The sequence below is a fragment of the Nerophis ophidion genome, linkage group LG04 (genome assembly GCF_033978795.1).
Source record: "Nerophis ophidion isolate RoL-2023_Sa linkage group LG04, RoL_Noph_v1.0, whole genome shotgun sequence".
In the NCBI taxonomy this organism is placed as follows: domain Eukaryota; kingdom Metazoa; phylum Chordata; class Actinopteri; order Syngnathiformes; family Syngnathidae; genus Nerophis; species Nerophis ophidion.
Window position 1 is genome coordinate 21,301,326 of NC_084614.1, and position 17,725 is coordinate 21,319,050.

The following is a 17,725-nucleotide window of genomic DNA, read 5'->3' on the forward strand; positions in this document are numbered from 1 at the left end:
TGTACCGTAACCACACGCTGAGGTGCTTGTTAATATGTTAAAGTATTGATTGTAAGGAATACACTGGTACTCACACAAGACTATTTCTTTTTATAAGTGACCTCGTGTAGGAGGAGGGGGGCAACTTGAAGATGGAACTCGTGTATGTAAAATGTGAGTTCTGCCATAGATTTAAAGAATTGATCGTAATATTAATAATAAAAAGCATTGTACTTGTCCTAAACTGGCATTTTGAAAATGGTTTTACACAGGGGATGTAGGAAGGAGCAAATAATAGTCGATGAGGCATTCAGATAGCAGTGTGTGTGCGTGTGCGTGTGTGTGTGTGTGTGTTAGCGTGTGGGGGTGGTGATGATTCAAGTCAGATTTCTCACAGGAGCAGACACTTCACTGGAAGCAGAGCCACATTACAGTTGGACAGTGCGGAAAAAAACCACTTTTTTTCTTCTTTTAAGTGTCCAACCATAGATTGACAGCGCAGTGGTTTTTGGGGTTATTTTTTTCATCTTTTTGATTATACTGTCACTATGTCCAGAGTTGCCAGCCTGTCAAAACTGCGGCAGGAGAGAATGAAGGAGATCAACACGCGGGTGAGTGGCCATCATGGCGCATAACTTACAACTTTACAATATATTTTAAGTCATTTTAATGCCAACCACTGTGTTTATTTCCTCTCCTGCTTGGGGTGTCTTACTTCCCCTTCTTGGCGGTGAACACTGTGGTTTCCTGATTGTGACACAAGTGCATGCCTGCAAGGGCCCCACACAGGCCTATCATACCCATCTAGGCATACTGCAGGAGTATGGGTCTGTGGGTGTAGGTGTGTGTTTGCTTGCAGCCAGTGTGCCCGCTTGCTGCATAGTTGTTGCCATAGAAATGACCGTGTGTGTGCGTGTGTGCGTGAGTGCGTGTGTGTGTGTGTGTGTGTGTGTGTGTGTGTGTGTGTGTGTGTTATCACTGCTGTGTGTGAACATTTCAAGGGCCTCCAAAAGGTAGATGAAAATGAGCGTTAAAATGTGTCCAATGTAGATGAGGCGAAACATCTCCACCCTTAAGATGAGGATGTTAAGGTAACAGCGGCTAATGTGGCTTTTAGCTGTTTGTTATACCGCCCACACAGTACAATTAAAAATATGGCCCTAAAATTCTGTATTTTACAGGAATTAATGGGGATGAGCTGGAAATGTTCAATGTTTCATTTTTAGTGCATGTTTTGAAGAAACACTTGCTAAAAAAAATGCAAATGTCGACAGTAAACCCACACATTAATCAATATAATGTTTTATTCTTGTAAATGTATTAATATAAATAGTGATACATGTTATTCATATCTTCTTAGAATAAAACAAAATAGTGTGTACAGTGACTAGAGGCATAGCACCAAATTATGGGCCCCCATACGCAATGTCACACACACACATCAATGTTTTATATATGCGCTTTAAGTATATAGGTATTGTAAGATTTACCGTATTTTGGTCATTTTAAGAATACTGCAACTCTCACAGAGCTCATCGCAACGGTCGCTATTTAGCAAAAAATATTTAGCTAAAATAACTACTGCTAATCATGGCAGACTTCATGAGAGCCAACAATGACTACTTTGGGACAAATTATAATCCAGAATCTTATATTTTTGAGCCTGAATGTAAGCTACAGCTTTTAAAAGCTGAGTGATAAGCCGATCCAGCAAGTAGCACTATTGCTAAGTGCTAACCAAGAAATACAAACTACCAAACTACCCAGTACCCGCTCTCACTGGGATGCCAACAGATGGATTGTTTGTATCTTCCCGTTTAGATGTAGAATTAATCATAATTCTTACGCAGATTAAAACAAATATATAAGGTGGGCGCAAAGACTGTCTTTTCGTGTCTTTCTCCATCTATGGGTCTAAGTTAAATGTCAAAGTTGACCCATTTCTCAGTTTATGACCTTATCCTTCTACTATTTAGGTGAGAGGCAGGAGGTATAGTTAACTTTCACAAACTCAGAGGCAATGCAGCAGCTCCCCGGCTCAGTATGTCAGTAGCTGAATTAGTAAGTTAGCACTATATGATCACGGTGCTGCTAAAAGTAGTTCCTTGCCGTTGGCATCCATAATCAATATCGCTAATACTTGGTTCAATTTCAGGTCGTGTAAATGGAGTATTGTTGGCATTTTTTGGATGTTTTTTAGAGAGCTCCTTGGACGCAATAGATTACTCCCATTAGCTATATTGTGAGTCAACTTGTACTTGCTGTATACCACAAATTAGAATGCATAAAAAAATGAAAAACACATGTGTTCTTGTCTTACATAAAGATAGTGAATGGTTGGCAAAATTCCCCAAACAATGCCGTTCCCCTTGACTACTGTAAAGAACAAAGAGAACACCAAAAAGGGAGTTAAAGTCTTTTCGGACTCTGAATGTTCAAAGACATTGAGAGGATTCTGGGCAGTTGCAGACCGAGTACTTAGATAGATGGATGGATGGATGGATAGATAGTAGTTTTTTGATTACTTCTGGAGAGTTCCCTCAGGAAAATTAAAATTCCAGCAGCAGTGTACAGAATTGAGATCAAATTTAAAAAGTAAATAATTGGGGTGTAAATGGAAACAAAATAGAAAAATATTCCAATAAGAATAAAAATAAAAAGCAACAATGAGAATTAAAGCTGCAAGCAGCGTTGGTTGGGTCCGCCGTTGGCCGCCGCCGCCGCCGCCGTGTCCGAGTCCTGATCTTAGTCAGACCAACATAGAGGTCTTTGTTTCATGTCTCTACGACATTCCTAACAGAAGTTACAAGCAGTTTTGTCTGGAAAAAGGTGACGGCTTTTTACAAAACTTTTATTTTGAAGGGGTCATTGCCAACTTCCTGTTGATTTTAACTGAAAGATGCCACCTATCAAAATGTAGGTCTAAGTGAGACCAACATAGGGGTTTTTGTTTCATGTCTGTCCGACATTCCTACCAGAAGTTACAAGCAGTTTTATCTGTTTCCTCTTCCTAGGAGCAGTTTTTTCTGTGTTTTTTTTCAAAAATTGCAATAGAGCGCAATTTTGAGTTTTAAGGTTTGGTTTTTTCACTAGATCGCAATTTCTGCCAGTCCTGATGTGTGTGCCAAGTTTGGTGAGTTTTGAAGCATTTTAAGGGGGTCAAATTACAGCTCAAAGAGGCAAAAATAGCATTTTTTGCGTAAATGTTGCTTTGAATGAGTTTTTGCAAAATTTCTGTTGATTTTGGGTATAGACGTTTTTTATTGGAAATGTAGGTCTTAGTCAGACCTACACAGAGGTTTTTGTTTCATGTCTCTACGACATTCCTAACGGAAGTTACAAGCAGTCTGTTTTTTGTCTCTTCCTAGGGGGTGCTAGCGCGCAATTTTAATTTTTGGGGTTTGGTTGCTTAATAAGTTGGTCTGCCGCTCCATACCGATGTGTGTGTCAAATTTGGTGAGTTTTGAAGTGTGTTAAGGGGGTCAAATTAGGGTGCGAAGGTGCGAGCGCGCCTTGGGTTGCTGTCCCCGATCCCCACTGTCGAAGGCGCCTTGCTGACACTATTTAATGCATTGTGAAAGTAATGCAGTTGTTGTATTGAAGTGAAAATATCAAGCTTCCTGTTGATTTTTGCTAAAGTATGTTAATTATTCAAATGTAGGTCTAGGTCAGACCTACATAGTGGTTTTTGTTTCATGTCTCTCTGACATTCCTACCGGAAGTTACAAGCAGTTTTGTCTGCGTTTTCCTCCTGGAAGTAGTTTGTCTGTGTTGTATTCCTAGGGGGCGCTGGAGCACAATTTTGAGTTTTGGGGTTTGGTTTTTTCATTAGCTCGCAATTGTTGCCAGTCCTGATGTGTGTGCCAAGTTTGGTGAGTTTTGAAGCATTTTAAGGGGGTCAAATTACAGCTCAAAGAGGCAAAAATGACATTTTTTAGGAAACTTTGCGCAAGGCGTCTTTGAAGGCGCGTAAAATCAAAACCTTAAAACTTATCAAAACTTTGATCTATACTTTTATTCAGAAGGGTCCAAACTCTCTCCTGAGCGAGTTTGAAGCCGAAACGACAAAAGCGCTCAGAGGAGATAACTTTTGAAGAAAGGAGACGTTTTTTCACAAAACTTTTATTTTGAAGGGGTAATTGCCAACTTCCTGTTGATTTTTTCTGCTAGCTGTCAATTATTAAAATGTAGGTCTAAGTGAGACCTACATAGAAGTTTTTGTTTCATGTCTTTCCGGCATTCCTACTGGAAGTTACAAGCAGTTTTGTCTGTTTTCTCTTCCTAGGAGCAGTATTTTCTGTGTTTTATTTAAAAATTGCGCTAGAGCGCATTTTTGATTTTTCGGGTTTGGTTTTTTCATTATATCGCAATTTCTGCTAGTCCTGATGTGTGTGCCAAGTTTGGTGAGTTTTGAAGCATTTTAAGGGGGTCAAATTACAGATCAAAGAGGCAAAAGTAGCATTTTTTTTTGAAAATTTTGCTTTGAATGGGTTTTTGCAAAATTTTTGTTGATTTTTGCCCCAGAAGATACAATTATGAAATGTAGGTCTAAGTCAGCCCTATATAGAGGTTTTTGTTTCATGTCTCTACGACATTCCTAACGGAAGTTACAAGCAGTCTCTTTTTTTTTTTTCCTAGGGGGCGCTATTGCGCAATTTTGATTTTTATGATTTGGCTGCCTAATATGTTGGGAAGGCATGAAAGACCGACGTGTGTGTCAAATTTGGTGAGTTTTGAAATATGTTAAGAGGGTGAAATTGGGGCGCGACGGTGCGGAAGAAAGAAAGAAAGAATAAAACGTTACAGGAACAATAGGGTCCTTGCCTATGGCAAAGGACTCCTGTGGAGTCCTTTGCCATAGGCAGGGCGGACCCTAATAAATATATAACTGTCAAATAGGAATATAATAAGAGAAACTAGGCAGTAGTGACCATGTTATGAAAAAGTATTGCACTGTTATTGTTTTAACTTGTTGTTAAAATGAGAGGAAAACCCTTTGACATTATTCTCGTACTAGTTTATGCACCAACAGCAGACCAACAAGAGGCAGGGATTGAGAAATTCTATAAAGATCTGATGAGGGCGAAGATCACTAGACATCACATTTAGAATGTGAGATTTCAATGCAAAAGTTGCGAAAGAATGCATTCAAAATATTGTTGGCCATTTTAGAATTGGAGAGATCAATGAACACAGTGAAGAACTGGTAAAGTGGTGTCAAGACAACAAGTTCATCATCACCAACACCTGGTGGCAGAATTTGCGGACTGTAGACTATGGTCATGATCCCTTGAAAGCATCCATAAAATTTAAAAGAACTCCAAAACAGCAATTCCATTTTTTTTTTAACACAAAGATTTTTAAAATAGTTTTTAGGTATCAGTGTCAAACTAATTTGAAACGTTACATGATCCCACAAATGCAGAAGACAGATGGAGAAAGTATTTAATGTAAACCATTGTGAAACCTGTTCCAGCCACTGAATACAAATCACATTAAAAATGGAAGACAGTAGAAATTATTGATTCAAAGGCAGCCAAATGTAAAAATCTGGCCAGAAAATGGTACTGCAATTACGGCTATATGTAAATTATTACATATGGCTCCTTTATTAGACACACGGAAAGTTATCAAAACAAAACAAAAGTGAGTACAACAGACTCTATAAGATAATATAGAATAATTGCTATGAGGTTAAAGAAGCTTGGATGAACTCAAACTGTGATGAGGTGGCGACTTGTCCAGGGTGTACACCGCCTTCCGCTCGATTGTAGCTGAGATAGGCACCAGCACCCCCCGTGACCCCAAAGGGAATAAGCGGTAGAAAATGGATGGATGGATGAACTCACAATGTGAAGCAATAGAACAACACAAGGATACTGACAGCAAATACATACACCAAAAAGTCCAAGACCTCAACGGAAAGCATGGCCCTAAAAATTTAGGATGCATCACATCGAAGGAGGGCAAAATATTAATAGGTAATAAACATCATCATTTACGACAGTGGGCAAATTCCATCCAATTAAAAAAAAAATTACATTGTCAAAGAAAGCAGCAGCCACAGACTGTGATCAACAAAGGATAGTAAAGGTATATTTATTTAGCGTATTTATTTAGTACGTTTATTGTAGTTTAGTTCAAACATGCATACAGTTACAATATGATATTTCCAGTTCCTCATTACGTGCCTGAAAAGGAGTGGGAAGAATAAGATCTTATTTAATCCAACCCTTTGTGTTAAGTTTTTTTTAAACACATTTGTTTGTACTCAATCTGTAACACAAAACATTGGCTAAATATATCAATAAATACAATAAATGAGTAAGTAAATAAATAAAAAAGGTTTTCATAAATAAATAGTTAAGTAAGCTGCTGAATCCAAAATGAGATGAATAAGATTATCTATTTTTTTCAATAGGTTCAAGATATTTATCAGGATTCTTCTTCCTAGTAATTTCTGTTGTACAGTCTTTTAAACGGAATTGTTTTAGTGCAATTTTTTTGCAAAAAAAAAAAAAAAAAATGTTTGCACTAAAACAATTGTTTTTTTTTTGTTTTTTTTTTAATGGGTTGAACTCGAAGATCTAAAACTTTTACTATGTATACTTTTCCTCTCAAATAATGTTGACAAATCTGTTTGAATCTGTGTTAGTGAGCATTTCTGTTTTGCCAAGATAATCCATCTCACGTCACATGTGGGGCATATCAAGATGCCGATTAAACAGAATGATTGCCTTGGGCTGCCCACCATAAAAGGTCACTCTGAAATGTGCAATTTTACTTGATTGGGGTCTGGGGGGGGTCAGAAAAGCTTTCTGGTGTGACCACAATTTGCTTCAAGTAGTGCAACACATCTCCTTCGCATAGAGTTGATCAGGTTATTGATCGTGGCCTGTCGAATGTTGGTGCACTCCTCTTCAATGGCTGTGCCAAGTTGCTGGATATTGTCAGGAAATGGAACAGGCTATTGTATACGCCAGTCCACAGCATCCCAAACATGCTCAGTGGGTGTCATGTCCGGTGAGTATGCTGGCCATGCAAGAACTGGGATGTTTTCAGCTTCCAGGAATTGTGTACATATCCTTGCAACATGGAGCCGTGCAATGTCATGTTGCAACATAAACTCATGGTCACGGGTGATTGGCACAAAAATTAGCCTCAGGATCTTGTCACTGTATCTCTGTGCCACAAAAATGAGCCTCAGGATCTTGTCACTATCTCTGTGCATTTAAAATACCATCAATAAAATGCACTTTCGTTTGTTGTCCATTACATACGCCTGCCCAAACCATAACCATTGGCCACTCGATTCACAACGTTGACATCAGCAAACCGCTCTCCCACACGACGCCACACACGCTGTTTGCCATCTGCCCTGAACAGTGAAAACCAGTATTCTCACTCAATTTGGTTACGACAACGAACTGCAGTCAGGTCGAGACATTTTTTGGTAATGCAAACCAATTATTGCAGCAATTGTCTGGGTTGCTGGTCTCAGACAACCATGGAGGTGCACCTGCTGCATGTGGAGGTGTAGTTACACGTGGTCTGTGGTTGTGAGGCCGGTTGGATGTACTGCCCAATCCTACGAAATGCCTTTGGAGACGGCTTATGGTAAATAAATGAACATTCAGCTCTGGTGGACATTCCTGCCAACTACACGGCCCATCAAAACTTGCGACATCTGTGGCATTGTGCTGTGTGATAAAACTGCACATTTCAGGTTGGCCTTTTATTGTGGGCAGCCTAAGGCACACCTGTGCAGTAATCATCATTTTGGTATGCCACACCTGTGGGGTGGGATGGATTATCTTGGCAAAGAAGAAATGCTCACTAACACGTATTTACAAAGATTTGTGAGCAATATTTGGGAGGAATAGGCCTTCTGTGTATATTGTAAAAGTTTTAGATCTTCGAGTTCATTCAACCCATGAAATTTAAAAAGAGTTGCAACGAACATCGGTTATTATATTTAGAAATAGCAACAGCTCACCTGACACCAAACACAGAATTCTCAAGACATCGATGGTCTGTCCTCTTTTTTTAGCTGTCAATGTTGGACTTTAAATCATCAACAAGTGAAAAAACTATTGCTGCACATATCACAGACTGAAAAGGAAAGTAATGAAGCGTCATTAGCACTAGCAAAAACAAAACAATCTCTTATTGCAACAAATTAAAAGAGGCAGCTCAAGTTTCTGGGGCATATCATGAGAAAAGACACCTTAGAAAAACTGATGTTAGCAGGAAATGTACAACATGTGTCACCATCCTAAGAAACTTATTTAGCAATATCAATAATATAGAAATATATAAAGACCAAGCTCTCCTTAATTCATTAGTTTTAGTTGTTTTTTGAATACAAAATAACATCCTTACAAATTATATATAAAGTGGCCAGAATATGGATTTAAATATTCATGTCATTATTTACGGAAATCAGGTTTCTTTTTACTTAAATCGAGATTAGCGGATACACATAGGATTATCATCTGTGGGTAATACGAATCATAACAGTACATCATCATTATTATTATTATCATTATTATAATAATATTATTGGTACATCTACACGGGGATTAGCCTCTCCATCTTTAACAACTCACATTTCTTCTGTTTCTAACTTTAATCAACAGTCCTTGAATGCACCACAGTTTTGTGCCCATACATAACTTTCTCCTATGATGCCACAGACGGAATTAGTGTATTCTAACCAATCTTCTATCGCCACATTCTTGTTAATAATAATAATAACAATACTGTGTACTGTCCTTAAAGGTGAGCTTTGATGACATCACGGAATCTGGGTTGATTGAAGTGTTTGGTGCTGGAACAAACCATTTTATATTTTTGATAGGGAAGTGTAGATAGTCTGAGACGTTCGTAATTTTATTCAAGCAACTTCTACATGGCCTAGTGCAGTGGTTTTCAACCTTTTTTCAGTGATGTACCTGTGAACATTTTTTTGAATTGAAGTACCCCTAATCAGAGCAAAGCATTTTTGTTTGGAAAAAAAGAGATAAAGAAGTAAAATACAGTACTATGTCATCAGTTTCTGATTTATTAAATTGTATGACAGTGCAAAATATTGCTCATTGGTAGTGGTCTTTCTTAAACTATTTGGAAAAAAAGACATAAAAATAACTAAAAACTTGTTGAAAAATAAAGAAGTGATTCAATTATAACTAAAGATTTCTACACATAGAAGTAATCATCAACTTAAAGTGCCCTCTTTGGGGATTGTAATAGAAATCCATCTGGATTCATTAACTTCATTCTAAACATTTCTTGACAAAAAAAGAATGTTTCAAATATAAACAATATTTATGGAACAAAAAATCTAGCTGTCAACACTGAATATTGCATTGTTGCATTTCTTTTCACAGTTTATGAACTTACATTCATATTTTGTTGAAGTATTATTCAATAATTATATTTATGAAGGATTTTTGAATTGTTGCTATTTTTGGAATATTTAAAAAAAATCTCACGTACCCCTCGGCATACCTTCAAGTACCCCCAGGGGTACGCGTACCCCCATTTGAGAACCACTGGCCTAGTGGATTAGAGTGTCTGCCCTGAGATCGTTAGGTTGTGAGTTCAAACCCTGGCCGAGTCATACCAAAGACTATACAAATGGGATCCATTACCTCCCTGCTTGGAACTCAGCATCAAGTGTTGGAATTGGGGGTTGAATAACCAAAAATAATTCCTGGACGTGGCCACTGCTGCTGCTCACTGCTCCCCTCACCTCCCCGGGGGTGATCAAGGGTGATAGGTCAAATGCAGAGAATAATTTAGCCACACTAAGTGTGTGTGTGACAATCATGGGTACTTTTTAACTACATGTTTTGGATATGTTTCACCTCAGAAGTTGTGACCAATACACGGAAAAATATGATCAACATTGTTAGATGAATACCTGACGTACATAACCGTTTAAGTGAAAACTGAGCCTGTAACTGTATGTTGCCGTCTAAAGTTAAACTATCTCAGGAGCCACACGGCCCCCACTAATTAATCAAACTGGGTTACGGAAACACTTACAGAGCGAGACCTAAAAGCGGACCACTTGACACACATTAGAGGCGTTAAATCGCTGACAACGAGCTTGTTATTTTGGTCCGAATAAAGAAGTAACTGTCACTGGAATGAGATTTGTTTACTGGGAAGTATGACTTCTGCTTTTATAGCGTGCATGTGACCATCATGAGGTCAACAAGCCAGGTGCCCCCCAGGGGTAAAATAGCTAAATATGCATACATAAGCCTTTGCATACATAAACTTTTTCCACTGAGAGTCGCACTCGAGAAAAATCAAAGCATTCGGTGGCCATTTTGATACTTTTCATTTTTAAAACCAATAGACTATATTGCTTTTTTTAACCTTCAGGGCTCCCCTTAGGTTTGGTCCTGGGGACGCGAAGAGTCTCAGTAATAAAAATGTTAAAACTAAGTCCATCCATCCATCCATCCATCTTCTTCCGCTTATCCAGGGTTGAGTCGCGGGGGCAGCAGCCTAAACAGGATAGCCCAGACTTCCCTCTCCCCAGCCATTTCGCCCAGCTCCTCCCGAAAGATCCCAAGGCATTCCCAGGCCAGCCGGGAGACATAGTCTTCCCAACGTGTCCTGGGTCTTCCCCGTGGCCTCCTACTGGTCGGACGTGCCCTAAACACCTCCCTAGGGAGGCATTTGGGTGGCATCCTGACCAGATGCCCGAACCACCTCATCTGTCTCCTCTAGATGTGGAGGAGCAGCACCTTTACTTTGAGCTCCTCCCGGATGAGAGAGCCTCTCACCCTATCTCTAAGGGAGAGCCCCGCCACCCGGCGGAGGAAACTCATCGCGGCCGCTTGTACCCGGGATCTTGTCCTTTCGGTCATAACTCAAAGCTCATGACGATAGGTGAGGATGGGAACATAGATCGACCGGTAAATTGAGAGCTTTGCCTTCCGGCTCAGTTCCTTCTTCACCACAACGGATCGGTACAGCGTCCGCATTACTGAAGACGCCTCACCAATCCGCCTGTAGACCTCACGATCCACTCTTCCCTCACTCGTGAACAAGACTCCGAGGTACTTGAACTCCTCCACTTGGGGAAAGATCTCCTCCCCAACCCGGATATGCACTCCGCCCTTTTCCGGGCAAGAACCATTCCCATCCCAGTTGCTTCACACTCGGCTGTGAACCGATCCAGTGAGAGCTGAAGATCCTGGCCAGATGAAGCCATCAGGACCACATCATCTGGAAAAAGCAGACACCTAATCCCGCAACCACCAAACCAGATCCCCTCAACACCTTGACTGCGCCTAGAAACTCTGTCCATAAAAGTTATGAACAGAATCGGTGACAAAGGGCAGCCTTGGCGGAGTCCAACCCTCACTGGAAACGTGTCCGACTTACTGCCGGCAATGCGGACCAAGCTCTGACACTGATCGTACAGGGAGTGAACCACCACAATCGGACAGTCCGTTACCCCATACTCTCTGAACACTCCCCCCAGGACTTCCCGAGGGACACGGTCGAATGCCTTTTTCAAGTCCACAAAGCACATCTAGACTGGTTGGGCAAACTCCCATGCACCCTCAAGGACCCTGCCGAGAGTATAGAGCTGGTCCACAGTCCCACGACCAGGACGAAAACCACACTGTTCCTCCTGAATCCGAGGTCCGACTATTCGGCGTAACCTCCTCTCCAGTACACCTGAATAGACCTTAGCGGGAAAGCTAGACTTAAAACTAAGTATTATATATTTTTGTTTTTCAATGCCTAAATCTTTAGATCTATTATAAAGTCTACAATAAAGTCAACTTTGTGTTTTTGGCAAAATACACAAAATATGCAATATTTCCCCCAAAAAATGTCAGCTGAATATTTGAAGTGAAAAAATTGGAGCCTTAAATTCTGTCAGAACGTGGACTATGGGGTTTGTTTTTCCGGAAGGCAAAGGAAAGTTGGCACGGGCAAGACGTGAATGTAAGTACATATTTTATTTTAACACTATAACTACAAAAAAAGGCAAACAAAATTCGCGCACAATGGCGGAGAACAAACTTGACTAATGAAAACAAAGACGAGCACAAAGGCAGAACTATGGACAAAAAAACAAAAGACACTAACTGTGGCATTAAACAAACCAAAAACTTACGTGGCATGGGGCTAAGAAACAAGCAGCGTGAATTGTAAGCATGGCATGACGTGAGTAGAGGAGAAGTCGCCAGGCTGACTTCCTGGCAACTTTCGCTTTAAATAATAGACATGATTAGAGACAGGTGTGCGAGTGCAAAACGTGAGACAGGTGCGTGACATGAGGACAGGTGAAAACTAATGGGTAGTCATGGAAACAAAACACACAAGGAAGTGAAAAAACAGAAACTGAGTGTCCAAAATACAAACATCAAATGGACAAACTAAAACATGATCTACATACGTGACAAATTCATAACACCATTGATTTTCATTCATTATTAATTTTTGAACAAGGAAATAATGAAAAAAAATCTTACTCAAATTTTCAGGGATTGAAATGGGGGCCCCACTCTTAAAATATGTTTGTTTTTGGTTTTTTTTTTACCTTTTTTACGCTTTAATCTTTGATCAACTTCGGATCTATCCGTCGAGTATAAGTTTTATTTTTTACATTGTTTTTGTCATAGAAAAACCTTTTTTTTTATGGCAAACACAGAAGATATGCAATAATATTTAACGCTTAAAACTCTAGATTAGCTATTTAAAAAAATAATCTCTGTTTTATGCCCTTTTTGTTAAAGAAATCCCAGTGTTTACGGCAAACACAAAGTATGCAATATTTCCCCCAAAAATATTTCAAAATGGAATATTTGATGTGAAGTCATTGGAGCATTCAATAGGTCAATAATTCATACCACATTGATTTTGGTTCATTATGATTTTTTGAACAATGACAGTCTTAATGTTCTTAGAGTCAACATTGCAACTTGTTCTTGTTATATTGCACCTGTATCCTGCCTTGGTCCACTTCTTTATGTTTTATTCCGTCATAGTATTTTTAGAATGGGCCGCGGGCTGTTAAAAGAAATAGCTTTGGGCCGCACATGGCCCTTGGGCCACACTTTGGTCATCTCTGGCCTACCAGACTAAACAAGGAGGAGTTAAATTAACATTTTAAAATAAGCCGAATAATGGTTATTTTGTCATTGTGTTCCTCTGCCCCAGAATAAAGAGAGGGAGCGCATGAGGGAACGGGAAAAGGCGGCCCGGGAGAGGGAGTCCTGTTACAACAACGGTCACCTCTTCACCTCCCTCACGGTGTCGGGAACCACGCTATGCTCTGCGTGCAACAAGAGCATCACGGCCAAGGAGGCGCTCTGCTGTCCCAGTAAGTCTGACGGAAAAACACGATGAAAAGGAAAGGGAAAAAGGAAGCGAAACTATAGCACAGCTAACTAACATTACTGTCTTATTTACACAAGACCAGCATGCTAGGTTATTGGCTAAAGAAAAAATATGAGTTTTACTACTACCGCATGTGTAGCTGACTGAAAGATAGTTTGCAGAACTTCATGCCTTATTTTAAGACGTGTAACAAAGCGTTCCTTTTTTTTTTTCCTTAAAGTGGCGGGTGTTTACATTGGGCGGGTTCCTTCAGCTGCTAGGGCACAGCCACTGGCTTTAACACTATATGGGGTTGTTTTCATAATAATCTCCTCAACTCATAATAATCCCCTCAATTCCCCCCAAAACTGGATTAACTCGCTGGAATATAAGGATAATACAACATACATCCATAAACGTGGATGCTTATGCAAAATTGCAATATATTTACCTGTACAGCAAATCTATTTATTTATACCTGCACCTTATGGCTTTTTTATCCACTACCATGAGCTAATGTAACGAAATTTCGTTCTTATCTGTACTGTAAAGTTCAAATTTGAAAGAGAATAAAAAGGAAGTCTAAGTCTAAGTTTAGGGCTGTAATCATGACATGATTATAGCGAGCGGTCACTTCAGTAGCTGATCATCATCATGCTCAGCAGGTGTTTGCGTGTTCTACCTAGATGGACTAAACTGCCTTATAAATACAATTATACTTTGTTTCTTCTAAACTTCTATTCAGCGGGTAGTCAACATGTCTTTTGTAACAGTTTTAGTTGTGTTTAGTAGCGGCGTGGCCGCGTCCATTCAAAAGCCCATCCATCATCCATCCATCATCTTCCGCTTATCCGAAGTCGGGTCGCGGGGGCAACAGCCTAAGCAGGGAAACCCAGACTTCCCTCTCCCCAGCCACTTCGTCTAGCTCTTCCCGGGGGATCCCGAGGCGTTCCCAGGCCAGCCGGGAGACATAGTCTTCCCAACGTGTCCTGGGTCTTCCCCGTGGCCTCCAACTGGTTGGACGTGCCCTAAACACCTCCCTAGGGAGGCGTTCGGGTGTCATGCTGACCAGATGCCCGAACCACCTCATCTGGCTCCTCTCGATGTGAAGGAGCAGCGGCTTTACTTTGACTTCCTCCCGGATGGCAGAGCTTCTCACCCTATCTCTAAGGGAGAGCCCCGCCACACGGCGGAGGAAACTCATTTCGGCCGCTTGTACCCGTGATCTTATCCTTTCGGTCATGACCCAAAGCTCATGACCATAGGTGAGGATGGGAACGTAGATCGACCGGTAAATTGAGAGCTTTACCTTCCGGCTCAGCTCCTTCTTCACCACAACGGACCGGTACAACGTCCGCATTACTGAAGACGCCGCACCGATCCGCCTGTCGATCTCACGATCCACTCTTCCCTCACTCGTGAACAAGACTCCTAGGTACTTGAACTCCTCCACTTGGGGCAGGGTCTCCTCCCCAACCCGGAGATGGCACTCCACCCTTTTCCGGGCGAGAACCATGGACTCGGACTTGGAGGTGCTGATTCTCATCCCGGTCGCTTCACACTCGGCTGCGAAACGATCCAGCGAGAGCTGAAGATCCCGGTCAGATGAAGCCATCAGGACCACATCATCTGCAAAAAGCAGAGACCTAATCCTGCGGTTACCAAACCGGAACCCCTCAACGCCTTGACTGCGCCTAGAAATTCTGTCCATAAAAGTTATGAACAGAATCGGTGACAAAGGACAGCCTTGGCGGAGTCCAACCCTCACTGGAAATGTGTTCGACTTACTGCCGGCAATGCGGACCAAGCTCTGGCACTGATCGTACAGGGAACGGACCGCCACAATAAGACAGTCCGATACCCCATACTCTCTGAGCACTCCCCACAGGACTTCCCGAGGGACACGGTCGAATGCCTTCTCCAAGTCCACAAAGCACATGTAGACTGGTTGGGCAAACTCCCATGCACCCTCAAGAACCCTGCCGAGAGTATAGAGCTGGTCCACAGTTCCACGACCAGGACGAAAACCACACTGTTCCTCCTGAATCCGAGGTTCGACTATCCGACGTAGCCTCCTCTCCAGTACACCTGAATAAACCTTACCGGGAAGGCTGAGGAGTGTGATCCCACGATAGTTGGAACACACCCTCCGGTCCCCCTTCTTAAAGAGAGGAACCACCACCCCGGTCTGCCAATCCAGAGGTACCGCCCCCGATGTCCACGCGATGCTGCAAAGTCTTGTCAACCAAGACAGCCCCACAGCATCCAGAGCCTTAAGGAACTCCGGGCGGATCTCGTCCACCCCTGGGGCCTTGCCACCGAGGAGCTTTTTAACTACCTCAGCGACCTCAGCCCCAGAAATAGGAGAGACCACCACTGATTCCCCAGGCACTGCTTCCTCATAGGAAGACGTGTTGGTGGGATTGAGGAGGTCTTCGAAGTATTCCTTCCACCTATCCACAACATCCGCAGTCGAGGTCAGCAGAACACCATCCGCACCATACACGGTGTTGATAGTGCACTGCTTCCCCTTCCCGAGGCGGCGGACGGTGGTCCAGAATCGCTTCGAAGCCGTCCGGAAGTCGTTTTCCATGGCTTCCCCGAACTCTTCCCATGTCCGAGTTTTTGCCTCCGCGACCGCTGAAGCTGCACACCGCTTGGCCTGTCGGTACCTGTCCACTGCCTCCGGAGTCCTATGAGCCAAAAGGACCCGATAGGACTCCTTCTTCAGCTTGACGGCATCCCTCACCGCTGGTGTCCACCAAGGGGTTTTAGGATTGCCGCCCCGACAGGCACCAACTACCTTGCGGCCACAGCTCCGATCTGCCGCCTCGACAATAGAGGTGCGGAACATGGTCCACTCGGACTCAATGTCCAGCACCTCCCTCGTGACATGTTCAAAGTTCTTCCGGAAGTGGGAATTGAAACTTTGTCTGACAGGAGACTCTGCCAGACGTTCCCAGCAGACCCTCACAATGCGTTTGGGCCTCCCAGGTCTGTCCGGCATCCTCCCCCACCATCGCAGCCAACTCACCACCAGGTGGTGATCGGTAGAAAGTTCCGCCCCTCTCTTCACCCGAGTGTCCATAACATGAGGCCGCAAATCCGATGACACAACTACAAAGTCGATCATGGAACTGCGGCCTAGGGTGTCCTGGTGCCAAGTGCACATATGGACACCCTTATGTTTGAACATGGTGTTTGTTATGGACAAACTGTGACGAGCACAAAAGTCCAATAACAAAACACCACTCGGGTTCAGATCCGGGCGGCCATTCTACCCAATCACGCCTCTCCAGGTTTCACTGTCGTTGCCAACGTGAGCGTTGAAGTCCCCCAGTAGGACAAGGGAATCACCCGGGGGAGCACTTTCCAGTACTCCCTCGAGCGTTCCCAAAAAGGGTGGGTACTCTGAACTGCTGTTTGGTGCATAAGCACAAACAACAGTCAGGACCCGTCCCCCCACCCGAAGGCGGAGGGAGGCTACCCTTTCGTCCACCGGGTTGAACTCCAACGTACAGGCTTTGAGCCGGGGGGCAACAAGAATTGCCACCCCAGCCCGTCGCCTCTCACTGCCGGCAACGCCAGAGTGGAAGAGGGTCCAATCCCTCTCGAGAGAAGTGGTTCCAGAGCCCTTGCTGTGCGTCGAAGTGAGTCCGACTATATCCAGCCGGAATTTCTCGACTTCGCGCACTAGCTCAGGCTCTTCCCCCCCAGTGACGTGACGTTCCACGTCCCAAGAGCTAGCTTCTGTAGCCGAGGATCGGACCGCCAAGTGCCCTGCCTTCGGCTGTCGCCCAGCTCACAATGCACCCGACCTCTATGGCCCCTGCTATGGGTGGTGAGCCCATTGGAGGGGTGACCCACGTTGCCTCTTCGGGCTGTGCCCGGCCGGGCCCCATGGGAACAGGCCCGGCCACCAGGCGCTCGCCATCGTGCCCCACCTCCGGGCCTGGCTCCAGAGGGGGGCCCCGGTGACCCACGTCCGGGCGAGGGAAATCTGGGTCCATGATGTTTCTTCTTCATAAAGGTCTTCGAGCTGCTCTTTGTCTGATCCCTCACCTAGAACCTGTTTGCCTTGGGAGACCCTACCAGGGGGCTTTATGCCCCCGGACAACATAGCTCCTAGGATCATTGGGACACGCAAACTCCTCTACCACGATAAGGTTGCAGCTCAGAGAGCCCATTGAGATAATTGCTAATTGAGCATTGTTTTGAACACTGTCATTGTGACAGATTTATGAGCGTATTTCTAAAACAACCATATTATTTAAGTTTGTAGTGGAGGCCCTATGTGTCAAAGTCAAGAGCCGCAGGCCAGATCCGGCCCGAGAATTAATTATCTAATCTAATTATCTAATTATCGGATGATATTTGATTAAATAAATGA

The 17,725-nt window shown here is 43.0% G+C and overlaps 1 protein-coding gene across 2 annotated transcripts in view; it reads left to right on the forward strand.

Moving 5' to 3' along the window:
• The first annotated feature begins 333 nt into the window (after window positions 1–333).
• The window catches only part of arhgef1a (Rho guanine nucleotide exchange factor (GEF) 1a), a 49,040-nt gene continuing 31,648 nt past the window's right edge, over window positions 334–17,725 (forward strand). The window contains exons 1-2 of one of the 2 annotated variants that reach the window (XM_061897403.1): window positions 334–590; window positions 13,177–13,339. In XM_061897403.1, coding sequence (XP_061753387.1) covers window positions 528–590; window positions 13,177–13,339 — 226 coding nt within the window. In that variant the 5' untranslated portion in view covers window positions 334–527. The remainder of the gene's footprint in view (window positions 591–13,176; window positions 13,340–17,725) is intronic. The other variant, XM_061897404.1, reaches the window with a different exon arrangement.